This window comes from Salvelinus namaycush, chromosome 5 (assembly GCF_016432855.1).
Source record: "Salvelinus namaycush isolate Seneca chromosome 5, SaNama_1.0, whole genome shotgun sequence".
Taxonomy (NCBI): domain Eukaryota; kingdom Metazoa; phylum Chordata; class Actinopteri; order Salmoniformes; family Salmonidae; genus Salvelinus; species Salvelinus namaycush.
In genome coordinates this window covers 10,569,450-10,595,633 of record NC_052311.1, presented here as the reverse complement: position 1 = coordinate 10,595,633, position 26,184 = coordinate 10,569,450, and the positions used below count along the sequence as shown (strand labels likewise).

General features: G+C 49.4%; 1 protein-coding gene across 1 annotated transcript in view; it reads right to left on the bottom strand.

Annotated features, from left to right (window-relative positions):
* The window catches only part of LOC120047390 (serine/threonine-protein phosphatase 2B catalytic subunit alpha isoform-like), a 42,105-nt gene that overhangs the window by 5,702 nt on the left and 10,219 nt on the right, over window positions 1–26,184 (bottom strand). Inside the window, exons 4-11 of the mRNA XM_038992913.1 lie at window positions 22,168–22,279; window positions 20,005–20,150; window positions 5,037–5,176; window positions 4,174–4,251; window positions 3,715–3,809; window positions 3,213–3,338; window positions 2,188–2,271; window positions 1,939–2,023 (exon numbers count right to left, since the gene is read on the bottom strand). Coding sequence (XP_038848841.1) covers window positions 1,939–2,023; window positions 2,188–2,271; window positions 3,213–3,338; window positions 3,715–3,809; window positions 4,174–4,251; window positions 5,037–5,176; window positions 20,005–20,150; window positions 22,168–22,279 — 866 coding nt within the window. The remainder of the gene's footprint in view (window positions 1–1,938; window positions 2,024–2,187; window positions 2,272–3,212; window positions 3,339–3,714; window positions 3,810–4,173; window positions 4,252–5,036; window positions 5,177–20,004; window positions 20,151–22,167; window positions 22,280–26,184) is intronic.

Genomic DNA, 26,184 nt, shown 5'->3' with positions numbered 1-26,184 from the left:
AGTGAAATGAAAAAAATAACTTTTATTAAAAAATGATTACAAATTAAAACCTGAAAAGTGGTGCGTGCATATGTATTCACCCCCTTCGCTATGAATCCATAAATAAGATCTGGTGCAACCAATTACCTTCAGAAGTCACATTATTAGTTACATTTTATTATTTTTTATTTCACCTTTATTTAACCAGGTAAGCCAGTTGAGAACAAGTTCTCATTTACAACTGCGACCTGGCCAAGATAAAGCAGAGCAGTGTGACACAAACAACAACACAGAGTTACACATAGAATAAACAAATGTACAGTCAATAACACAATAGAAAAGTCTATATACAGTAAAGTATATAAAGTCCACATATGTGCAATCTAAGTGTCACATGATCTGTCACATGATCTCAGTATATATACACACCTGCTCTGAAAGGCTCCGGGGTCTGCAACACCACTAAGCAGAGGTGGCAGGTAGCCTAGTGGTTAGAGCGTTGGGCCAGTAACCGAAAGGTTGCTAGATAGAATCCCTGAACTGACAAGGTAAAAATGTGTCATACTGCTCCTGAACAAGGCAGTAAACACACTGTTCCTAGGCTGTCATTGTAAATAAGAATTTGTTCTTAACTGACTTGCCTAATTCAATAAAGTTATTTTTTTTTAAAGCAAGCGGCACCATGAAGACCAAGGAGCTCTCCAAACAGGTCAGGGACAAAGTTGTGGAGAAGTACAGATCAGGGTTGGGTTATAAAAAAAATATCAGAAACTTTGAACATCCCACAGAGCATTATTTGAAAAAGGAAAGAATATGGCACCACAACAAACCTGCCAAGAGAGGGCCGCCCACCAAAACTCACAAACCAGGCAAGGTGGGCATTAATCAGAGAGGCAACAAAAAGACCAAAGATAACCTTAAGGAGCTGCAAAGCTCCACAGCGGAGATTGGAGTATTTGTCCATAGGACCACTTCAAGCCGTACACTCCACAGAGCTGGGCTTTATAGAAGAGTAGCCAGAAAAAAAGCCAATGCTTAAAGAAAAAAATAAGCAAACACGTTCGCCATAAGCAAACATGTTCGCCAAAAGGCATGTGGGAGACTCCCCAAACATATGGAAGAAGGTACTCTGGTCAGATGAGACTAAAATTGACCTTTTTGGACACATCAAGGAAAACGCTATGTCTGGCGCAAACCCAAAACCTCTCATCACCCCGAGAACACCATCCCCCACAGTGAAGCATGGTGGTGGCAGCATCATGCTGTGGGGATGTTTTTCATCGGCAGGGACTGGGAAACTGGTCAGAATTGAAGGAATGATGGATGGCACTAAATACAGGGAAATTCTTGAGGGAAATCTGTTTCAGTCTTCCAGAGATTTGAGACTGGGACGGATGTTCACCTTCCAGCAGGACAATGACCCTAAGCATACTGCTAAAGCAACACTTGGGTGGTTTAAGGAGAAACATTTAAATGTCTTGGAATGGCCTAGTCAAAGCCCAGACCTCAATCCAATTGAGAATCTGTGGTATGACTTAAAGATTGCTGTACACCAGTGGAACCTATCCAACTTGAAGGAGCTGGAGCAGTTTTGCCTTGAAGAATAGGCAAAAACCCAGTGGCTAGATGTGACAAGCTTATAGAGACATACCCCAAGAGACTTGCAGCTGTAATTGCTGCAAAAGGTGCCTCTACAAAGTATTGACTTTGGGGGTGAATAGTTATGCACGCTCAAGTTTTCAGTTTTTTGGTCTTATTTCTTGTTCGTTTCACAATAACAAGTATTTTGCATCTTCAAAGTGGTATGCATGGTGTGTAAATCAAATGATACAAACCCCCCAAAAATCAATTTTAATTCCAGGTTGTAAGGCAACAAAATAGGAAAAATACCAAGGGGGTTAATACTTTCGCAAGCCACGGTACACACAAAAGTATACACACACACACAAACTCACTCACCGTAACACTTGGAACATTTTGGCCATCTTCCCTATGGCACGGATCTTGTTCCTGATCACCTCTTTCCTAGCTGCCGCTGCATTGGCTGGAGGGAACCAATCACAGAGGAGTAAAACACGGGACACCAATAACAAGGAAGTGAAAAGGAAGGTTGAATAGACATAAAAATGGAACCAATCAAAGTGTCTGTGTCCCATTTGGGATGTAACAGGTCTTCCCATGTGTATCTATTTATAAAGATATGATTACCATCATAGACCTCTTCCTCTCCGTCATTCTCCATGAGCTCATCATCTGAACAGATACTGAGAACATTCACCAGCATCTCTGTCACTGTGGAGCGAGAGAGAGGGCACAGTCAATATGAGAGACTCTGAAGAAAAATGTATATTGTTTGCAGATGATCTGGTGCTTCTGTCCCCAACCAAGGAGAGCCTACAGCAGCACCTAGATCTTCTGCACAGATTACTTCAGACCTGGGCCTTGACATTGAATCTCAGTAAGACAAAAACAATGGTGTTCCAAAAAAGGTCCGGAGAGAGAGAGTTAGTCACAAAGAGAGATTCAGAGATAGAGAATAAGAGCGAGAGAGATTCAGAGATAGAGAATAAGAGAGAGGGTTGGTCAGAGAGAGAGAATAAGAGATAGGGTTGGTCAGAGAGAGAGAATAAGATAGAGGGTTGGTCAGAGAGAGAGAATAAGAGATAGGGTCAGAGAGAGAATAAGAGAGAGAGTTAGAGAGAGAATAAGAGAATAAGAGAGAGGGTCAGAGAGAGAGAATAAGAGAGAGAGTTAGAGAGAGAGAATAAGAGAGAGAGTTAGAGAGAGAGAATAAGAGAGAGAGTTTGTCAGAGAGAGAGTAGAGAGAGAGTTAGAGAGAGAGAATAAGAGAGAGAGTTTGTCAGAGAGAGAATAAGAGAGAGAGTTAGAGAGAGAGAATAAGAGAGAGAGTTTGTCAGAGAGAGAGTTAGAGAGAGAGAATAAGAGAGAGAGTTAGAGAGAGAATAAGAGAGAGAGTTAGAGAGAGAGTTAGTCAGAGAGAGAGAATAAGAGAGATAGTTAGTCAGAGAGAGAGATTAAGAGAGTTAGTCAGAGATAGAGAATAAAAGAGAAAGAATAAGAGAGATGGAGAATAAGAGAGAAGGAGAATAAGAGAGAAGGAGAATAAGAGCGAGAGAGAGACAAAATAACAGAGAGAACATATTCAGAGTGGGAGACAATTTGTTTCTTTTGGTGTTTGTAATATGTGTAGTCGTGTAGTCGTTTTTTCCCACCTTTCTCTCCAACGAAGGGCAGGGACCAGGTGAAGACATCCATGAAGTTGGGCAGCCAGTAGGGATGAGGGGAACAGTTGAACTGGCGGATGTTCATCACGTTGTTCTCATACTTCAGAACCGCCGCTGTAAGAGAACGAGAGAGGGCAGACCTGTTACACACTGATAGTCTACTGGTCTGTCTGTCTGTCTGTCTGTCTGTCTGTCTGTCTGTCTGTCTGTCCTGTCTGTCTGTCTGTCTGTCTGTCTGTCTGTCTGTCTGTCTGTCTGTCTGTCTGTCTGTCTGTCTGTCTGTCTGTCTGTCTGTCTGTCTGTCTGTCTGTCTGTCTGTCTGTCTGTCTGTCTGTCTGTCTGCCTGCCTGCCTGCCTGCCTGCCTGCCTGCCTGCCTGCCTGCCTGCCTGCCTGCCTGCCTGCCTGCCTGCCTGCCTGCCTGCCTGCCTGCCTGCCTGCCTGCCTGCCTGCCTGCCTGCCTGCCTGCCTGTGTGTGCCTGCGTGCCTGACCTTTGTTGTTGTAGACGTCCAGGTAGTTAGGTGCTGAGAAGATGGTGATGAGGGAGGGGAAGCCTGTAGTCTGACTCTTTCTGTACATCCGGTACCTGAACAGGGAACGGTCAAGGGATTGGGATACGGATTAGAGTTAGGATTACATAGATTGGGGTTCAACTGTAAGGGGTGTAGGGTTAAAAATATGGTTGTTGTGTGGTTAAGTTAGCCTTGACGATGGATAACTGTTTATAAATTGACTGATTTGATTATGAAACCTTGCGCTGCTGTATTGGTTGACTGAATCGTTTGTGTTGACATAACAACCCCTGGATCAATCAACACACACTGGGGTGGACAGGTGAATGTTTTTAAAGATAATACATTAAGTTAGAGCCCTTTAATGTCACTCTGTCACTCACCATGTGAAGAATGACAGTTTGTCAATGACCCAAGAAGAAGTAGGGCTTCTCTTACCCAGAATCCTGCGCTTCATGTGCTCTGATGACAGACAATAAGTTGTTGGTCTGTAGAAACTCACACACCGCAGGGTAACTGGAGAGAGAGCGAGAGAGAGAGAGTGTTAGTGTCTCTCTGTGTAAATCAAAACATCATAGTGAAGTAGCCAAGCACTATAGGACAGTAGCCAAACTATGCTGTGTATGAATCAATGTGTGTGTACATGAGAGCAAGAGAGATTTGATTCTGAACACCCCTGCACTATATCAGACAAGGATAGTCTGAAACTGTTTACATTGAATGACCACCAGGGGTCCTTATTGAGCCCCTAATAAAAACAGCAGAACCAGATCTAGTAGGAGGGCAGTGTATGTTTCTCTCAGGAGACTGGTGTAGGCTCCATATTGTTTAGCACCATATTATAACAGTCTCAACTATCCATCATGTCAATCCTACATTCTCTCATTTTATTCCTCTCTTTTTCCTCCCTCACTCCCCCTCCCTCTTGCTCTCTTTCCCTCACTGTATCTTAATATCACTCCCCAATCTGGCAGTAGTAGCCAGTCGTCATGGAAACAGAACGGTGCAGTCTCCCTAGGGATTGTGGGATATGGCTTAGCGCTGAAACTGTGTGTGTGGATCTGTGAGATAACTGGCCAGTGTTACAGCTGTTCCACAATTCCCAATGTTTCTTTGGTTGTTGGATCTCTGAATCAGCTTGTAGCTATGAGTACAACATGTTTCACCTCCTCCATCTCACCTCCAGTACCTTTCTCCTGTACATCACACCAACAGATCACACTGGATCTCACCTGCGTTAGAAGTGTGTGTGTGTTTATGCCTGCGTATGTGCGTTGCCGTGTTAGTGTCTCTGTGTTTACCTGTAGAAGTAGGAGCAGCCCCTGACTGTGTTGTGGCCGAAGTATTCTTGTGTTTTCTCGTTGCCAAAGTCCTCCAGTGGGTCGGCCCACAGCAGGTCACACATGGGTCCGAACGCTGGAGGCTCCTTGAACCTGTCCAGCTGGATTATAGAGACAATGACAACACAACAGATATATACACTGAGTTGACCAAACATTAAGAACCCCTTCCTAATATTTAGTTGCGCCGGACTCTACAAGGTATCAAAATCGTTCCACAGGGATGCCCATGTTGACTCTAATGCTTCCCACAGTTGTGTCAAGTTGGCTGTAAGTTCTTTGGGTGGTGGACCATTCTTGATACACGGGAAACTGTTGAGCATGAAAAACCCAGCAGCATTGCAGTTCCTGACACACTCAAACAAGTGCGCCTGGCACCTACTACCATACCTCATTCAAAGACCCTTAAATATTTTGTCTTGCCCATTCACCCTCTGAATGGCACACATACACAATCCAAGTCTCAATTGTCTGAAGGCTTATAAATCCTTCATTAACCTGATTCCTCCCCTTCATCTACACTGATTGAAGTGGATTTAACAGTTTACATCAATAAGGGATCATAGCTTTCACCTAGAATCACCTGGTCAGTCTATGTCATGGAAAGACCACTGTTCTTAATGTTTTGTACACTCAGTGTACATTGATACATAAATATATAGATGCATACATGTATAGAAACAGTCCATTCGGAAAGTATTCAGACCCCTTGACTTTTATATATTTTGTTACGTTACAGTCTTATTCTAAAATTGATTAAATAGTTTTTCCCCCCCTCATCAATCTGCACACAATACCCCATAATGACAAAGCAAAAACAGGTTTTTAGAAATTGTCCAGAAGCCACTCCTGCGTTGTCTTGGCTAAGGGCTTAGGGTCGTTGTCCTGTTGGAAGGTGAACCTTCACCCCAGTCTGAGGTCCTGAGCTCTCTGGAGCAGGTTTTCGTCAAGGAAATCTCTGTACTTTGCTCCGTTCATCTTCCCCTCGATCCTGACTAGTCTCCCAGTCCCTACTGTTGAAAAACATCCCCAAGCATGATGCTGCCACCATCATGCTTCACCGTAGGGATGGTGCCAGGTTTCCTCCAGACGTGACGTTTGGCATTCAGGCCAAAGAGTTCAATCTTGGTTTCATCAGACCAGAGAATCTTGTTCCTCATGGTCTGAGAGTCTTTAGGTGCCTTTTGGCAAACTCCAAGCGGGCTGTCATGTGCCTTTTACTGAGGAGTGGCTTCTGTCTGGCCACTCTACCATCAAGGCCTTATTGGTGGAGTGCTGCAGAGATAGTTGTCCTTCTGGAAGGTTCTCCCATCTCCCCAGAGGAACTCTGGAGCTCTGTCAGAGTGACCATCGGGTTCTTGGTCACCTCCCTGACCAAGGCCCTTCTCCCCGATTGCTCAGTTTGACCGGGCGACCAGCTCTAGGAAGAGTCTTGGTGGTTCCAAAATTCTTCCGTTTAAGAATGATGGAGGCCATTGTGTTCTTGTAGACCTTCAATGCTACAGAAATATTTTGATACTCTTCCCCAGATCTGTGCCTCGACACAATCCTGTCTCTGAGCTCTACGGACAATTCCTTCGACCTCATGGCTTGGTTTTTGCTCTGACATGGACTGTCAACTGTGAGACCTTATATAGACAGGTGGGTGCTTTTCAAAATCATGTCCAATCAATTGAATTTACCACAGGTGGACTCCAACCAAGTTGTAGAAACATTTCAAGGATGATCAATGGAAACAGGATGCACCTGAGCTCAATTTCGAGTCTCATAGCAAAAGGTCTGAATTTTTATGTAAATAAGGTATTTCAGTTTTTTATGTTTAATAAATTAGCAAACATTTCTAAAAACCTGTTTTCGTGTTGTCATTATGGGGTATTGTGTGTAGATTGCTGAGGATTTGTTTGTATTTAATCCATTTTAGAATAAGGCTGTAACGTACGTTTTTGGGGGGAAAAGTCAAAGGGTCTGAATACTTTCTGAATGAACTGTACATGGAATAAAATCTTATAACCAGAACACTCAGAAATGAAGAAGGTAGTTCTTTAAATCTCCCAACTGGACCACAGAAAAAACAGAATACACAGAGAGTGAGAGAGATAAAGAGACAGAAAGAGAGAGAGATATGAGACAGAGAGAGAGCGGCTGAGATAGAGATATGAGACAGAGCGATAGAGAGATATGAGACAGAGAGAGAGATATGAGAGATGAGAGAAAGAGATATGAGACAGAGAGATATATGAGACAGAGAGAGAGAGAGATATGAGACAGAGAGTGAGAGATGAGAGAGAGAGAGATATGAGACAGACAGAGTGAGAGTGAGAGATGAGAGAGAGAGAGATATGAGACAGACAGAGTGAGAGAGATGAGAGAGAGAGAGATATGAGACAGACAGAGAGAGAGAGAGAGAGATATGAGACAGACAGACAGACAGAGAGAGAGAGAGAGAGACTTTTGACTTTTTGTCTTTCTTTACTGAAACATTCTCATTTCATTTAAAACTCGCCACCCCCCCCCCCCCCCCCCCCCCCCAAATAAAAAAATCTAAATATAGCCTGTACTGCATACATGTACCATACTCACCTTTCCATCTACCAAATGATACAAATCACCATACACAAAAACAATACCCTCTCCTACAACCGTATATCCAAAACATCTTCCCCAGCTGTACAGACAGCCCCCCCAACACACCATATCTCCTCAAACATCTCCACACATTTGATCATTTTATAGAACTCAAACTCAAAGGCGCGCAGAGACCATCCCATTAAACAGTAGTAAAGGGTCTGTTATCCCCCCACCTTTGACCCTGTTTCTCCTTGTTAGCCAAATAGCTAACTTTGCCTGAGCAAACAGAAAATTCAACAACACACATTTAGCTTTCTCCTTACTCGAATACCTGTATCCCATTATAAACATCCCAACAGCAAAAACCACCCCCAACCTCTCACACAGACATTCCAACAGAGACATTAATGGCATTAACCTGGTGCACACAGAAAACACATGAATCACAGTTTCTTTCGTTTGACAGAAAGGACACCCCTGCCCAATTCCCGGATCAACCCGTGCCAACCAGCTGTTAGTGGCCAGGGCTCCATGAAGAACCCTCCACTGGAGGTCCCCTGACCTCTTTGGTACTGGGGGTTTGTAGAGCGCCCTCCATCTAAACCCCACCATACTCTCCACCCCACATACCCCCTGCCACTGATGTGCCTTCACTCCTGTTAGGCTTCTAATGTTCCTAACCTTAACGCAGAGGTTGTAGAGGGCTTTACCTCCCACCCCCTCAAACTCCCCCAGGCTCGGAGTGTTAAAATCTAACAAGTCCTCCAGACCCCCTTGCCAGTCTCCAGTCTCTGCCGTCACCTGCAGTGGCGGAAACATTGGTGGCCCCTCTCCCTTTGGCCTCTCAAACACCCCCCTTACCTGCTCAGACAGTGCCTCCTGGACCTCCTCCAGGAATCTCTCCAGCAGCCTAAGAGACGTTATTCCTGTTTGTTGAGCCAAGACCTCCGGGGTTTTCCACCCCTCCTCTCCCAGCATTCTCAGGTCACCTAGCCTTTGTACACCCCCTGCCATCAGTTGCCTCTGCAGGGTGGCAGACTGAACCGATCTCAAAGGGATGGCTGGGTTGTGGAAAATAGGCTCCTCCCACACCCACTGCCCAGGCTCCACACCCCCTTCTCGTGTGGGCCTTAATAGCTGCCAGGTCCTCAGCACCGCAGAGTAAAACTCTGAGAGACCTGCTGTACTCAGCCTCTCCAGCTTCATGAGGAACAGCTGCCGGTCCAACCCTAATCCGCCAGCTCTCCTCAGCAGTGCGCATGCTGGTTCCCTCCAGCCAACATCAGTATGGTACAGCAGTCTCTGCACCGCCTTTAGCCGGAAAGCAGCCATCCTGCTCTCCAGTTCCACCAGGCCCTGTCCTCCTTCGTGGACGGTCATGTACAACACTGCTGCCTTCAGCCAGTGATGTCCCGACCAAAAGAAGTCCACCAGCTTGCGTTGCAGGTCTGCAAGCAGACCGGCGGGGGGGTTGAGGACAGCCAGTTTATGCCACAAGGAAGATGCCACCAGGTTGTTAATTATCAGCACCCTCCCTCTATATGACACTTGAGATAGGAGCCACCTCCACCTGGCCAGTCTTGACACCACTGCCTGTGACAGCCCCTCCCAGTTCTTCCTGACCCACCTCTCCGAGCCCAGGTACACCCCCAACACTTTAAGCCCTTCACAACCCCACTGCAAACCCCCTGGAAGGAGAGGAGGAGCCCTATCCCCCCATGCCCCACATAAGAGCTTTGCTCTTTCCCCAGTTTACCTTAGCTGATGAAGCTCCCTCGTACACCTTCAGACTGGTCTCTAGTTCCTGCATATCTTGCCCATCCCTGACCATCACAGAAACATCATCTGCATATGCTGAGACTGCTATTCCTGTCACCACACCCATGCCTGTCCAGCACACTCCCTGCAGTCTCCTGCGTAGCAGTCCTAAAAAAGGCTCAATGGCTAGTGTGTATAGCTGCCCAGATAGAGGGCATCCTTGTCTAATGCCCCGTCTCACCCAGACTGGCCTACTGAGCCCCCCTCCCACCTTAACCATACATGACGCCCCAGCATACAACAGCTTCACACAGGTCACAAAACTCTTCCCAAACCCAAACACAGACATCACATTAAACAGATACTCATGATCCACTCTATCAAAGGCTTTCTCTTGATCTAAAGAGACCAGTCCAAAGTTCACATTAGAACCTCTCGACAAGTCCAACATGTCCCTAATCAAGAACAAGTTGTCCGTGATTGAGCGTCCCGGTACACAATATGTCTGGTCCTTGTGTATTATAGAGTCCAGATGGGACTTCAGTCTGTTAGAGAGGACCTTGGCAAAAATCTTGTAGTCCGTAGAGAGTAATGCCACAGGCCTCCAGTTCTTAAGTTCACACAAGTCCCCTTTTTTGGGCAGGAGAGTCAGAGCCGCCCGACGGCAGCTCATCGGCAACTCTCCTACCCCGACGCATTCACGCAAGACGCAAAAGAAGTCCTGTCCAATTATTCCCCAGAATTTTTTGTAAAACTCCACTGGGAGTCCATCGACCCCCGGTGCACGACCGGGGGACATCTGGGTTACGGCCTCTGCCAGTTCATGTGACAACAGAGGAATGTCCATTTCATCCCTCTGTGCCCGAGAGAGCTTAGGGAGTCCTGCGAACAAGACCTGTGCACACATAGGATCACACATTTCTGCCCTATACAATTCAGTATAAAACTCCACAGTCCGCTCCCGCATCTCCCCCACCACAGAGGTCACCCGCCCATCAGAGAGCCGTAAACAATGCATACCCTTGGCTTCACTGCTCTGTCTTTCCAAACCAAAGAAGAAGGAGCTGGGAGCATCCATCTCCTTGAGCATGGAGAACCTAGCTCTTACAAGTGCTCCCTTTGCTTTAACCTGGAAAAAACTGCCCAGGTCCCTACGTAATTCGGCTAAATTAGCCTGGAGGCCTACATTGCCTTGCCCCACCATCTCTACCTCCATCTCACTAATACACCGCTCTAGTTCCCCCAATACTCTCCTAGCCTCTGAGGATGAGAGAGCTGTGTACTGTTGACAGAAAAGCCGAATTTGCACTTTCCCCACATCCCACCATTGACTCAGAGACTCATACTCCTCTCTTCGCTGCCCCCACCTTTCCCAAAAAGTCTGGAAACCTGAGCAAAAAGTGGCATCTTGTAAGAGCTTTACATTGAACTTCCAATAAAATGCCTGCCGGGGCCCTGGTGAAATAGACAGCCGAGCCATGGTTATGTGGTGATCTGAAAAACCCACCGGGAGAATGGTAGCGCCCAACAGCCTATTGCTCTGATTCCTAGACATGTAAAAACGATCAAGTCGGGCTGCACTTACCCTAGCCCCAAAAACCTTCACCCATGTATACTGTCTTGTGTTTGGATGTTTAGTTCTCCAAACATCCACTAGGTCAAACTGATTAATGATGTCCCCTAACACTCCCACTGACACTGAATGAGGCTCTTCCCCATTTCTGTCTTTTGTAAAATCCATTGTACAGTTCCAGTCACCTCCGATCACCAGCGTCTCCTCAGGCGCTACTTGTGAGAGTTCCTGTCTAAGACTCCCAAATAGAACCCCTCTTTCTCTCCCTGTGTTAGGTGCATACACATTTATAAAAACAAAACCCATGCTGTTAATTTCTGCTTTAACAACAAGCAACCTGCCCTTACACACCTCCTTTGAGGAGCAAATTTTTACAGCCAGACCCGGTGCAAAAAGGACTGCCACCCCTGCACTAAGATTTGTCCCATGGCTCAACACACTTGCCCCTTTCCACCAGAGCCCCCAATCAACTTCATTCCCCACATCACTATGCGTCTCCTGCAGAAACAACACATGTACTTTTGTTTGTTTTACATATTCACCCAACACACTCCTCTTTCCCGCATCTCTGGCGCCATTTATATTAAGCGAGCCTACCCGAAGAGTCTCCATAAGAAGTGGGAGAAAAGCCAGCAGAGAAATAGACCAATAGCAAAGCTCAAAAAGCCCCAGTGTCAGAAAGAAATTAAACATTTAAACAGTGTCTGAAGGTAAACCTTTACGCACTGTTGTGACCCACTTCCTCAACCTAAACCGTTTCCTGGGTGAGAGGACACCATGCCCCTCATTTCTCATAGCATGTTGTACTGATCTTACAAACTTTCTAGGATCAGGAAAAAAAGCCTCAAGATTAACTTTTTTCCCCTTAGTCTCATTCAGGAACCTTGTCAGTTCTCTCAACGTGTACTTAGACCCCTCTGGTTGACTGGCTGTCAGCTCCGGGCCAATTGAAGAGGAGTCTGAAAAAAATAACTCCTCATCCTCTTCCTCAGACTCACTTTCCTCCTCTTCTCTATCTCCCACCCTGACCACCTGCCCTTTCTCTCTGGTTAGGGCCTCACCCATAGCAACAGGCAACATTTCCATGGTGCCTTTGTCCACACCCTTTTTCCTTTTCCGCTTGACACCCTCCTCCTCCCCCCCTAATCTCTTACACTTCCCCACTATACTCTCCTCATCCACTAGAATAACCTGACTAGACCCAGTATCATCTACACCACCCTCCATAGCATGACTAGGCCCAGCATCATCTACACCACCCTCCATAGCATGACTAGGGCCAGCCTCAGCTACCCCACCATCCATAGCCTGACTAGACTCAGCCTCTGCTATACCACCATCCATATCCTGCCTAGACCCAGCACCCTTTACACCACCCTCCATAGCATAACTAGGCCCAGCCTCAGCTACCCCACCATCTCTAGCCTGACTAGACCCAGCCTCAGCTACCCCACCATCTCTAGCCTGACTAGACCCAGCCTCTACTACCCCACCATCTCTAGCCTGACTAAACTCAGCTACAGCTACCCCACCATCTCTAGCCTGACTAGGCCCAGCCTCATCTACACCACCATCTCTAGCCTGACTAGGCCCAGCCTCTGCTGTCTGCATCTCCTTACCCCCTGCACTTTGACCTCGATTTCCCCCACTGGCGCTTGTACCCTCACCTTGTCTACGGCCTTTGTGTGGGCACGCAAAACTCTTGTGCCCCAAATCCCCACATTCAAAACACCGTAGACTATCTGTGCTGGCAAAACCTGCATAGAGCCCCTCCCCATGTCTCACTTTAAAGTGCACATTTAGCTGTTGCTCGTTGTTGTTCAGAAACATAAACACTTGCCTCCGGAACGAAACAACGTGCTTAACGGCATCTGCCTGAAACCCTGCTGACAGTACACGGAAACCGCTAGCAAACTTACCAAAACGACTCAGCTCTTTCCTAATTTGATCATCCGTAATAAACGGAGGCAAATTTGCCACTACAACTCTTGTTGAAGGGGTAGAGAGGTGAAATTGACACCAACACATCCCTTACAAATATTCCGCTAGCAATTAGCCTACCAACCAAATTAGCCCTTTTCATGAACACAACCACAGCTTTGTTCATTCTAGAAGCAGAATGTATAAACTCAGCTCCTACCTGTTCACCGACCGCGAGCAGAACCTCCTCCACCTTAACTCCGTTCTCAGGAACACACCTGAATCCATGCTGTATCGACAGCGTCTCCTCCGCGCTAGGCTGAGAAGCCATCGCGCACACCACACCTTCCAAACTCCAGGAAAGTTACTCTATCCTCTTCCACCCTAACTTTGAAAAAAAACTTTGGATACCGCTAAAACAAATATTGCATTAACCTTCCACCATAGAAAATAACATGTAAAGAAAATAATCAAGAAAGTTAGTTAGGATAGTGCCCTCCACACCAAACACTCAAACTCCAAAAAACACCCAGCATGCACTGCGAGAGAGAGAGAGAGAGAGAGAGAGAGAGAGAGAGAGAGAGAGAGAGAGAGAGAGAGAGAGAGAGAGAGAGAGACAGACAGACAGACAGACAGACAGACAGACAGACAGACAGACAGACAGACAGACAGACAGACAGACAGACAGACAGACAGAGAGAGAGAGAGAGAGAGAGAGAGAGAGAGAGATATGAGATAGAGATAGAGAGAGAGAGAGAGAGAGAGAGAGAGAGAGAGAGAGAGAGAGAGAGAGAGAGAGAGAGAGAGATATGAGACAGAGCGAGAGATAGAAAGTGAGACCAAAACAAAGTCAAAGTCTTTTCATGCTTTGTTGATTTCAAAAAAGCCTTTAACTCAATTTGGCATGAGGGTCTGCTATACAAATTGATGGAAAGCGGTGTTGGGGGGGGGAAACACACAACATTATAAAATCCATGTACACGAACAACAAGTGTGCGGTTAAAATTGGCAAAAAACACACACATTTCTTTCCACAGGGCCGTGGGGTGAGACAGGGATGCAGCTTAAGCCCCACCGTCTTCAACATATATATCAATGAATTGCTGAGGGCACTACAACAGTCTGCAGCACCCGGCCTCACCCTACTAGAATCTGAAGTCAAATGTCTACTGTTTGCTGATGATCTGGTGCTTCTGTCCCCAACCAAGGAGGGCCTACAGGAGCACCTAGATCTTCTGAACAGATTCTGTCAGACCTGGGCCCTGACAGTAAATCTCAGTAAGACAAAAATAATGGTGTTCCAAAAAAGGCCCAGATGCCAGGACCACAAATACAAATTCCATCTCGACACCGTTGCCCTAGAGCACACAAAAAACAATACCTACCTCGACCTAAACATCAGCAACTGTTACGGCTGTCGTAATCCTCCTCCTCGGACGAGGAGGAGAGGCGAGAAGGATCAGACCAATATGCAGAGTGGAAAGTGGTCATCTTTTAATTCACGTAGACTGAACACTTAATATACAAAACAACAAACGTGACAAAACCGCAAACAGTCCCGTGTGGTACTAACACTGACACGAGATACAAACACCCACAAAAACCACGTGAATCACCGGCTGCCTAAGTATGATTCTCAATCAGGGACAACGATTGACAGCTGTCTCTGATTGAGAATCATACCCGGCCGAACACAAACAACCCAACATAGAAAATAACACCTCGACAACCCACCCCAACTCACGCCCTGACCAACTAAATAAACACAAGAAAAAGGAAAAACAGGTCAGGAACGTGACATAACCCCCCCCTTAAGGTGCGAACTCCGGGCGCACCAGCATAAAGTCTAGGGGAGGGTCTGGGTGGGCGTCTGTCCACGGTGGCGGCTCTGGCGCTGGTCGTGGTCCCCACCCCACCATAGTCAAACCCTGCTTCCTTGGCCTCCTCCCAATGACCACCCTCCATGTCAATCCCACTCTACCAAAGGGCAGCACCGGACTGAGGGGCAGCACCGGACTGAGGGGCAGCACCGGACTGAGGGGCAGCACCGGACTGAGGGGCAGCACCGGACTGAGGGGCGGATCCTGGCTGGCTGGCTCTGGCGGATCCTGGCTGGCTGGCTCTGGCGGATCCTGACTGACTGGCTCTGGCAGCTCCTGACTGGCTGGCTCTGGCAGCTCCTGACTGGCTGGCTCAGGCAGCTCCTGACTGGACGGCTCTGGCTGGTCCTGGCTGGACGGCTCTGGCTGGTCCTGGCTGGACGGCTCTGAAGGCTCAGTACAGACGGGCAGCTCTGACGGCTCGGAACAGACGGACAGCGCTGGGCAGGCAGACAGTTCAGACAGCGCTGGGAAGGCAGGCAGTTCAGACAGCGCTGGGAAGGCAGGCAGTTCAGACAGCGCTGGGAAGGCAGGCAGTTCAGACAGCGCTGGGTAAACAGGCAGTTCAGACTCAGGCTGCGCTGGAGAGGAGGAAGGCTCTGACAGCGCTGGACAGGTGGGAGCAGCTGGAGAGAGAACCCGGAGAGACAGCCTGGTGCGGGGGGCTGCCACCGGAGGACTGGTACGTGGAGGTGGCACCGGGTATACCGGACCGTGAAGGAGGACACGCGCTCTTGAGCACCGAGCCTCCCCAACCCTACCAGGTTGAATGGTCCCCGTAGCCCTGCCAGTGCGGCGAGGTGGAATAGCCCGCACTGGGCTATGCTGGCGAACCGGGGACACCATCTGTAAGGCTGGTGCCATGTACGCCGGCCCGAGGAGACGTACTGGAGGCCAGATATGTTGGGCCGGCTTCATGGCACCCGGCTCGATGCCCAACCTAGCCCTACCAGTGCGGCGAGGTGGAATAGCCCGCACTGGGCTAAGCACGCGTACTGGGGACACCGTGCGCTTTACCGCATAACACGGTGTCTGACCAGTACGACGCCCTCTCACTCCACGGTAAGCACGGGGAGTTGGCTCAGGTATCCTACCCGGCTTTGCCACACTCCGCGTGTGCCCCCCCCCCCCCCCCCAAGAAATGTTTGGGTCTGACTCTCGGGCTCCCAACCGCGTCGCCGCGCTGCCTCCTCATACCAGCGCCTCTCTGCCTTCGCTGCCTCCAACTCCGCCTTGGGACGGCGATATTCCCCTGGCTGAGCCCAGGGTCCTTTGCCGTCCAGAATCTCTTCCCAAGTCCAGGAGTCCTGGGGTTTTTTCCGCTGCTGTTGCCGCCCTTCTCCACTCCGCTTGGTCCATTGGTGGTGGGTGTTTCTGTTACGGCTGTCGTAATCCTCCTCCTCGGACGAGGAGGAGAGGCGAGAAGGATCAGACCAATATGCAGAGTGGAAATTGGTCATCTTTTAATTCACGTAGACTGAACACTTAATATACAAAACAACAAACGTGACAAAACCGCAAACAGTCCCGTGTGGTACTAACACTGACACGAGATACAAACACCCACAAAAACCACGTGAATCACCGGCTGCCTAAGTATGATTCTCAATCAGGGACAACGATTGACAGCTGTCTCTGATTGAGAATCATACCCGGCCGAACACAAACAACCCAACATAGAAAATAACACCTCGACAACCCACCCCAACTCACGCCCTGACCAACTAAATAAACACAAGAAAAAGGAAAAACAGGTCAGGAACGTGACATAACCCCCCCCTTAAGGTGCGAACTCCGGGCGCACCAGCATAAAGTCTAGGGGAGGGTCTGGGTGGGCGTCTGTCCACGGTGGCGGCTCTGGCGCTGGTCGTGGTCCCCACCCCACCATAGTCAAACCCCGCTTCCTTGGCCTCCTCCCAATGACCACCCTCCATGTCAATCCCACTCTACCAAAGGGCAGCACCGGACTGAGGGGCAGCACCGGACTGAGGGGCAGCACCGGACTGAGGGGCAGCACCGGACTGAGGGGCGGATCCTGGCTGGCTGGCTCTGGCGGATCCTGGCTGGCTGGCTCTGGCGGATACTGACTGACTGGCTCTGGCAGCTCCTGACTGGCTGGCTCAGGCAGCTCCTGACTGGCTGGCTCAGGCAGCTCCTGACTGGCTGGCTCTGGCAGCTCCTGACTGGCTGGCTCTGGCAGCTCCTGACTGGCTGGCTCTGGCAGCTCCTGACTGGCTGGCTCTGGCAGCTCCTGACTGGCTGGCTCTGGCTGGCTGGCTCTGGCAGCTCCTGGCTGGCTGGCTCTGGCAGCTCCTGGCTGGCTGGCTCTGGCAGCTCCTGACTGGCTGGCTCAGGCAGCTCCTGGCTGGACGGCTCTGGCTGGTCCTGGCTGGACGGCTCTGGCTGGTCCTGGCTGGACGGCTCTGGCTGGTCCTGGCTGGACGGCTCTGGCTGGTCCTGGCTGGACGGCTCTGGCTGGTCCTGGCTGGACGGCTCTGAAGGCTCAGTACAGACGGGCAGCTCTGACGGCTCGGAACAGACGGACAGCGCTGGGCAGGCAGACAGTTCAGACAGCGCTGGGAAGGCAGGCAGTTCAGACAGCGCTGGGAAGGCAGGCAGTTCAGACAGCGCTGGGAAGGCAGGCAGTTCAGACAGCGCTGGGAAGGCAGGCAGTTCAGACTCAGGCTGCGCTGGAGAGGAGGAAGGCTCTGACAGCGCTGGACAGGTGGGAGCAGCTGGAGAGAGAACCCGGAGAGACAGCCTGGTGCGGGGGGCTGCCACTGGAGGACTGGTACGTGGAGGTGGCACCGGGTATACCGGACCGTGAAGGAGGACACGCGCTCTTGAGCACCGAGCCTCCCCAACCCTACCAGGTTGAATGGTCCCCGTAGCCCTGCCAGTGCGGCGAGGTGGAATAGCCCGCACTGGGCTATGCTGGCGAACCGGGGACACCATCTGTAAGGCTGGTGCCATGTATGCCGGCCCGAGGAGACGTACTGGAGGCCAGATATGTTGGGCCGGCTTCATGGCACCCGGCTCGATGCCCAACCTAGCCCTACCAGTGTGGCGAGGTGGAATAGCCCGCACTGGGCTAAGCACGCGTACTGGGGACACCGTGCGCTTTACCGCATAACACGGTGTCTGACCAGTACGACGCCCTCTCACTCCACGGTAAGCACGGGGAGTTGGCTCAGGTATCCTACCCAGCTTTGCCACACTCCGCGTGTGCCCCCCCCCCCCCCCCCCCCCCCAAGAAATGTTTGGGTCTGACTCTCGGGCTCCCAACCGCGTCGCCGCGCTGCCTCCTCATACCAGCGCCTCTCTGCCTTCGCTGCCTCCAACTCCGCCTTGGGACGGCGATATTCCCCTGGCTGAGCCCAGGGTCCTTTGCCGTCCAGAATCTCTTCCCAAGTCCAGGAGTCCTGGGGTTTTTTCCGCTGCTGTTGCCGCCCTTCTCCACTCCGCTTGGTCCATTGGTGGTGGGTGTTTCTGTTACGGCTGTCGTAATCCTCCTCCTCGGACGAGGAGGAGAGGCGAGAAGGATCAGACCAATATGCAGAGTGGAAATTGGTCATCTTTTAATTCACGTAGACTGAACACTTAATATACAAAACAACAAACGTGACAAAACCGCAAACAGTCCCGTGTGGTACTAACACTGACACGAGATACAAACACCCACAAAAACCACGTGAATCACCGGCTGCCTAAGTATGATTCTCAATCAGGGACAACGATTGACAGCTGTCTCTGATTGAGAATCATACCCGGCCGAACACAAACAACCCAACATAGAAAATAACACCTCGACAACCCACCCCAACTCACGCCCTGACCAACTAAATAAACACAAGAAAAAGGAAAAACAGGTCAGGAACGTGACAGCAACACTGGTAACTTCCACAATGCTGTGAACGATCTGAGAGACAAGGCAAGAAGGGCCTTCTAGCCAACAAAAGGAACATAAAATGAATCATGCCAATTAGGATCTGGCTAAAAAATACTTGAATCAGTTATAGAACCCATTGCCCTTTATGGTTGTGAGGTCTAGGGTCCGCTCACCAACCAATAAATCACAAAATGGGACAAACACCAAATTGAGACTCTGCCTGCAGAATTCTGCAAAAACATACTCAAAAACATGCAATGTAAAACACCAAATAATGCACGCAGAGCAGAATTAGGACGATACCCGCTAATTATCCAAATCCAGAAAAGAGCTGTTAAATTCTATGACCATCTAAAATGAAGCAATTCCCAAATCTTCCATAACAAAGCCATCACCTACAGAGAAATAAACCTGGAGAAGAGTCCCCTAAGCAGCTGGTCCTGGGGATCTGTTCACAAACACAAACAGATCCCACAGAGCCCAAGGACAGCAACAGCAACACAATTAGACCCAACCAAATCACGAGAAAACAAAAAGATAATTACTTGACACATTGGAAAGAATTAACCAAATAACAGAGCAAGCTGGAATAGTATCTGGCCTTAAAAAGAGAGTACATAGTGGCAGAATACCTGTTCACTGTGACTGACCCAAACTTAAGAAAAGCTTTGACTATATACAGACTCAGTGAGCATAACCTTGTTATTGAGAGAGGCCGCCTTAGGCAAAACTGGCTCTCAAGAGAAGACAGACTATATGCACACTGCCCACAAAATGAGGTGGAAACTGAGCTGCACTTCCTAACTTCCTGCCAAATGTATGACCATATTAGAGACCCATATTTCCCTCAGATTAAACAGACCCACAAAGAATTTGAAAACCAATACAATTTTAACTCCCATATCTACTGGGTGAAATGCCACAGTGTGCCATCACAGCAGCAAGATTGGTGACATGTTGCCGGGTCAAAGAGAGAGAGAGAGAGACAGAGAGAGAGACAGAGAGAGAGAGAGAGAGAGAGAGAGAGAGAGAGAGAGAGAGAGAGAGAGAGAGAGAGAGAGAGGGAGGGAGAGAGAGAGAGAGAGAGGGGGAGGGAGAGAGAGAGAGAGAGAGAGAGAGAGAGAGAGAGAGAGAGAGAGAGAGAGAGAGAGAGAGAGAGAGAGAGAGAGAGAGAGAGAGAGAGATGTCATCTTGGAAACAGCAGGATGTACCGTACAGGAAGTGAAATCGAAATGAGGGTTGAATCGCCATGGTAACTAGGGCATTAACTGGAAAATATGAGGAATTGTATTTGTGTGTTATAAAAAAACATATCTAGTACAGTGGGCGTTGTTTCTGAACCTTTTTGATGTCGTCGAGCGTGTGGATCTCTGGCGAGAGCCCTCCATGGACACACAGGAACTGCTGGTTCATCAGAGCAGCCAGCGGCAGGCAGTCAAACGCATCCATACACGAGTCATACACCTGCTCAGAGTACTTTATCTTACCTGAGGAGGGGGAGGGGAGACGAGAGAGAGGAGGGGGGCAGAGAGAGAGAGAGAGGGAGTGAGAAAGGAGTGGGGGACACAGAGAAAGAGAGAGATTCAATCAAAACACCATAGTGAAGTAACCAAGCACAATAGGGCAGTAGCCAAACTTTGCTGTGTATGTGTCAATGTGTGTGTGCATGTGTGTATGTGTGTATGTGTGGGTACACGTTTTACTGTATTTGTGAGTACCAGAAGTCCTCACAAGAATAGTAAACCAACTAAAATTCAGAGAAGTGAGGACATTTTGTTGGTCCTCGCTTGTAAAAAGGCTATTTTAGGTTTAGGTTGTTAGGGTTAACATTAGGATTAGGGGTTAGTTCTGTGTGTGTGTGTGTGTGTGTGTGTGTGTGTGTGTGTGTGTGTGTGTGTGTGTGTGTGTGTGTGTGTGTGTGTGTGTGTGTGTGTGTGTGTGTGTGTGTGTGTGTGTGTGTGTGTGTGTGTGTGTGTGTGTGTGTGTGACATATGTGACATGTGTGTGTGTGTACATGTGTGTGTGTTTGTGTGTGTGTGTGTGTGTGTGTGTGTGTGTGTGTGTGTGTGTGTGTGTGTGTGTGTGTGTGTGTGTGTGTGTGTGTGTGTGTGTGTGTGTGTGTCTGTGTGTGTGTGTGTGTGTGTGTGTGTCTGTGTGTGTGTGTGTGTGTGTGTGTGTACATGTGTGTGTGAACATGTGTGTTTTCGTGAGTGTGTGTCAACTTCTCCATCTGCCTAGTGTGGAGAGAGCTCATTAATACCAGTTCACCAGCCTCTCTCTCTCTCACACACACACACGCACACACACACATAGCATATGGTAATTGAGGGCGACCACTATTCGCCATAAGCATCAGGGGAAATTAGCCTACTCGTCCTCTGGCCAATCACACACAGCAGACTACGTCCCTGGGCCAATCATTAAGGCCAAATTAATTTCCTACTAATCATCTGTTCTCTGACAGGCCACTGTGATCCTACACCAGAGGAGACACAGAGTGGAGGAGAGAGGGAGAGAGGGAGAGAGAGTTAGTGAGAGAGAGGGAGAGAGGGAGGGAAGGAGAGAGAGAAAGAGAGAGAGGAAGAGAGGGAGGAAGAGAGGGAGGAAGAGAGAGAGAGAGCGAGAGAGAGAGAGAGAGAGAGAGAGAGAGAGAGAGAGAGAGAGAGAGAGAGAGAGAGAGAGAGAATGTATGGAGAAGATGGAACTAGTGTTCGATGAGAAAGTAATGAGAGAGATGGAACAACATAGAAAGGAGAGATGAAAAAGTATACGAGAAAGAGAGAGAGGATAGAGTGCAACAAGATGCTAGTATGAAGGAGGGGAGAAAGGGTGGAATAAGGGAGGATATAGGAAGAGAGAGAGAACAGAAAGAGGGAGAGAACAGGTAGAGGGAGGATACAGGAAGAGAGAGAGAACAGAAAGAGGGAGAGAACAGGTAGAGGGAGGCTACTAGAAGAGAGAGAGAATAGAAAGAGGGAGAGAACAGGTAGAGGGAGGCTACAAGAAGAGAGAGAGAACAGAAAGAGGGAGAGAACAGGTAGAGGGAGGCTACAAGAAGAGAGAGAGAACAGAAAGAGGGAGAGAACAGGTAGAGGGAGGATACAAGAAGAGAGAGAGAACAGAAAGAGGGAGAGAACAGGTAGAGGGAGGATACAGGAAGAGAGAGAGAACAGAAAGAGGGAGAGAACGGGTAGAGGGAGGCTACAAGAAGAGAGAGAGAACAGAAAGAGGGAGAGAACAGGTAGAGGGAGGATACAGGAAGAGAGAGAGAACAGAAAGAGGGAGAGAACAGGTAGAGGGAGGATACAGGAAGAGAGAGAGAACAGAAAGAGGGAGAGAACAGGTAGAGGGAGGATACAGGAAGAGAGAGAGAATAGAAAGAGGGGGAGAACAGGTAGAGGGAGGATACAGGAAGAGAGAGAGAATAGAAAGAGGGAGAGAACAGGTAGAGGGAGGATACAGGAAGAGAGAGAACAGGAAGAGGGAGACACCACAAATACTCACATTCTGTTTTGAAAGTGAAATATTCTGTCAAGTGTCTACATTCATGGTTTCCCCGTAGAAGAAATAACGTCTTTGGGTAGAGGATTTTCAACGACCACAGATACAACACACACTGAGAGAGGAGAGAGAGGACACAGAAAGATCTGTTAGTAACAGTACGGCTCAAAATTACCAGTTAGCTACTCACTTGACTTCAAGCTCGAAGTCCTAGATTCAAAGCAACCTTGTTCAACACTTCCTAGTATGCAGAAAGTAGTGTGCCTCTAGGTAAATATGCAGTAGCCGGTGTGCACTAAGTAGTGTGTCCCCAGGTAGTATGCAGTAGGTATTGTGTCCCCAGGTAGTATGCAGTAGGTATTGTGTCCCTAGGTAGTATGCAGTAGGTATTGTGTCCCTAGGTAGTATGCAGTAGGTATTGTGTCCCTAGGTAGTATGCAGTAGGTATTGTGTCCCTATGTAGTATGCAGTAGGTATTGTGTCCCCAGGTAGTATGCAGTAGGTATGGTGTCCCTAGGTAGTATGCAGTAGGTATTGTGTCCCTATGTAGTATGCAGTAGGTATTGTGTCCCTAGGTAGTATGCAGTAGGTATTGTGTCCCCAGGTAGTATGCAGTAGGTATTGTGTCCCTAGGTAGTATGCAGTAGGTATTGTGTCCCTAGGTAGTATGCAGTAGGTATGGTGTCCCTAGGTAGTATGCAGTAGGTATTGTGTCCCTATGTAGTATGCAGTAGGTATTGTGTCCCTAGGTAGTATGCAGTAGGTATTGTGTCCCTATGTAGTATGCAGTAGGTATTGTGTCCCCAGGTACTATGCAGTAGGTATTGTGTCCCTATGTAGTATGCAGTAGGTATTGTGTCCCTAGGTAGTATGCAGTAGGTATTGTGTCCCCAGGTAGTATGCAGTAGGTATTGTGTCCCTATGTAGTATGCAGTAGGTATTGTGTCCCTATGTAGTATGCAGTAGGTATTGTGTCCCTATGTAGTATGCAGTAGGCATTGTGTCCCCAGGTAGTATGCAGTAGGTATTGTGTCCCTATGTAGTATGCAGTAGGTATTGTGTCCCTATGTAGTATGCAGTAGGTATTGTGTCCCCAGGTAGTTGTCACGTTCCTGACCTGTTTTCTGTTGTTTGGTATGTGTTTAATTGGTCAGGGCGTGAGTTTTGGGTGGGCAGTCTATGTTTTCTGTTTCTATGTTGGTTTTGGGTACCTGATATGGTTCTCAATTAGAGGCAGGTGGTTTTCATCTCCTCTGATTGAGAATCATATTAAGGTAGGTGTTTTCACACTGTTTGTTTGTGGGTGGTTGTCTCCTGTGTCTGTGTTTGTCGCGCCACACGGGACTGTCTCGGTTTGTTTGTACGTTCGTTCTTTTGTGTAGTCATTTTCCTGTTCGTGAGTTCTTCGTTTTATGTAAGTATGCATGTCCAGGTCTGTCTACTCCGTTTTGTTATTTTGTTAGTTATTCAAGTTAGTTCGTTTTTGTCTTGTCAAATAAATCATTATGAATTCACACCCCGCTGCACTTTGGTCGAATCACTACTCCTCCTCTTCGTATGAAGAGGAGGAGGAATTCCGTTACAGAACCACCCACCAAACCCAGATCAAGCAGCGGGTTAACGGACAGCGCACGAAGCAGGATTTCTGGTCTTGGGAGGAGATCATAGAAGGAAAAGGACCATGGGCGAAGGTTGGAGTTAATCGTCGCTCTGGGGAGGAGAAGGAGGCAGCCACAGCCCAGGAGTGGCGTTATGAGGGGACGCGTCTAGCACGGAAGCCCGAAAAGCCCGCAAGTACAACCCAAAAATTTCTTGGGGGGGGGCTAAGAGGTAGTGGGTCTAGGGCAGGTAGGAGACCTGCGCCCACTTCCCAGGCTAACCGTGGAGAGCGGGAGTACGGGCAGACACCGTGTTACGCAGTAGAGCGCACGGTGTCTCCTGTACGTGTGCATAGCCCGGTGCGGGTTATTCCACCTCCCCGCACTGGTAGGGCTAGAGTGAGCATTGAGCCAAGTGCCATGAAGCCGGCTCAACATATCTGGCCTCCAGTACGTCTCCTCGGGCCGGTGTACATGGCACCAGCCTTACGCATGGTGTCCCCGGTTCGCCAACACAGCCCAGTGCGGGTTATTCCACCTCCCCGCACTGGACGGGCTACGGGGAGCATGCAACCAGGTAAGGTTGGGCAGGCTCAGTGCTCAAAGGAGCCAGTACGCTTGCACGGTCCGGTATATCCGGCGCCACCTTCCCGCCCCAGCTCAGTACCACCAGTGCCTACACCACGCACCAGGCTTCCAGTGCGTCTCCAGAGCCCTGTTCCTCCTCCACGCACTCTCCCTGTGGTGCGTGTCTCAAGCTCAGTGCTTCCAGTTTCGGCACCACGCACCAGGCCTACTGTGCGCCTCAGCAGGTCAGAGCCATCTGTCTGCCCAGCACCGTCTGAGCCATCTGTCTGCCCAGCGCCGTCTGAGCCATCTGTCTGCCCAGCGCCGTCTGAGCCATCTGTCTGCCCAGCGCCGTCTGAGCCATCTGTCTGCCCAGCGCCGTCTGAGCCATCTGTCTGCCCAGCGCCGTCTGAGCCATCCGTCTGCCCAGCGCCGTCTGAGCCATCCGTCTGCCCAGCGCCGTCTGAGCCATCCGTCTGCCCAGCGCCTTCTGAGCCATCCGTCTGCCCAGCGCCTTCTGAGCCATCCGTCTGCCCAGCGCCTTCTGAGCCATCCGTCTGCCACGAGCCATTAGAGCCGCCCGTCTGTCCCGAGCCATTAGAGCCGTCCGTCAGTCAGGAGCCGCTAGAGCCGTCCGTCAGTCAGGAGCTGCCAGAGCCGCCAGCCAGTCAGGAGCTGCCAGAGCCGCCAGCCAGTCAGGAGCTGCCAGAGCCGCCAGCCAGTCAGGAGCTGCCAGAGCCGCCAGCCAGTCAGGAGCTGCCAGAGCCGCCAGCCAGTCAGGAGCTGCCAGAACCGCCAGCCAGTCAGGAGCTGCCAGAGCTGCCCTACAGTCATGAGCTGCCCTCCAGGCATGAGCTGCCCTACAGTCATGAGCTGCCCTCCAGTCATGAGCTGCCCTCCAGTCATGAGCTGCCCTCCAGTCATGAGCTGCCCTACAGTCATGAGCTGCCCTCCAGTCATGAGCTGCCCTCCAGTCATGAGCTGCCCTCCAGTCATGAGCTGCCACTCAGTCCGGAGCTGCCACTCAGTCCGGAGCTGCCACTCAGTCCGGAGCTGCCACTCAGTCCGGAGCTGCCATTAGTACAGAGTTGTCCCTCTGTCCTAAGCTACCTCTCTGTCCGGAGCTACCTTTTTGTCCTGAGCTACCTCTTTGTCCTGAGTTGTCTCCTCTATTTTAGAGGAGCGTTGGTGAAGGTTCCTGGACCATGGTCGGGGGCGAGGGTCGCCACTCAAAGGACGCTAAGGAGGGGGACAAAGACAGTGGTGGAGTGGTGTCCTCGTCCACCGCCGGAGCCGCCACCGCGGACAGATGCCCACCCAGACCCTCCCCTTGAGTTGTAGGGGTGCGCCCGGAGTTCGCACCTTGAGGGGGGGGTTCTGTCACGTTCCTGACCTGTTTTCTGTTGTTTGGTATGTGTTTAATTGGTCAGGGCGTGAGTTTTGGGTGGGCAGTCTATGTTTTCTGTTTCTATGTTGGTTTTGGGTACCTGATATGGTTCTCAATTAGAGGCAGGTGGTTTTCATCTCCTCTGATTGAGAATCATATTAAGGTAGGTGTTTTCACACTGTTTGTTTGTGGGTGGTTGTCTCCTGTGTCTGTGTTTGTCGCGCCACACGGGACTGTCTCGGTTTGTTTGTACGTTCGTTCTTTTGTGTAGTCATTTTCCTGTTCGTGAGTTCTTCGTTTTATGTAAGTACGCATGTCCAGGTCTGTCTACTCCGTTTTGTTATTTTGTTAGTTATTCAAGTTAGTTCGTTTTTGTCTTGTCAAATAAATCATTATGAATTCACACCCCGCTGCACTTTGGTCGAATCACTACTCCTCCTCTTCGTATGAAGAGGAGGAGGAATTCCG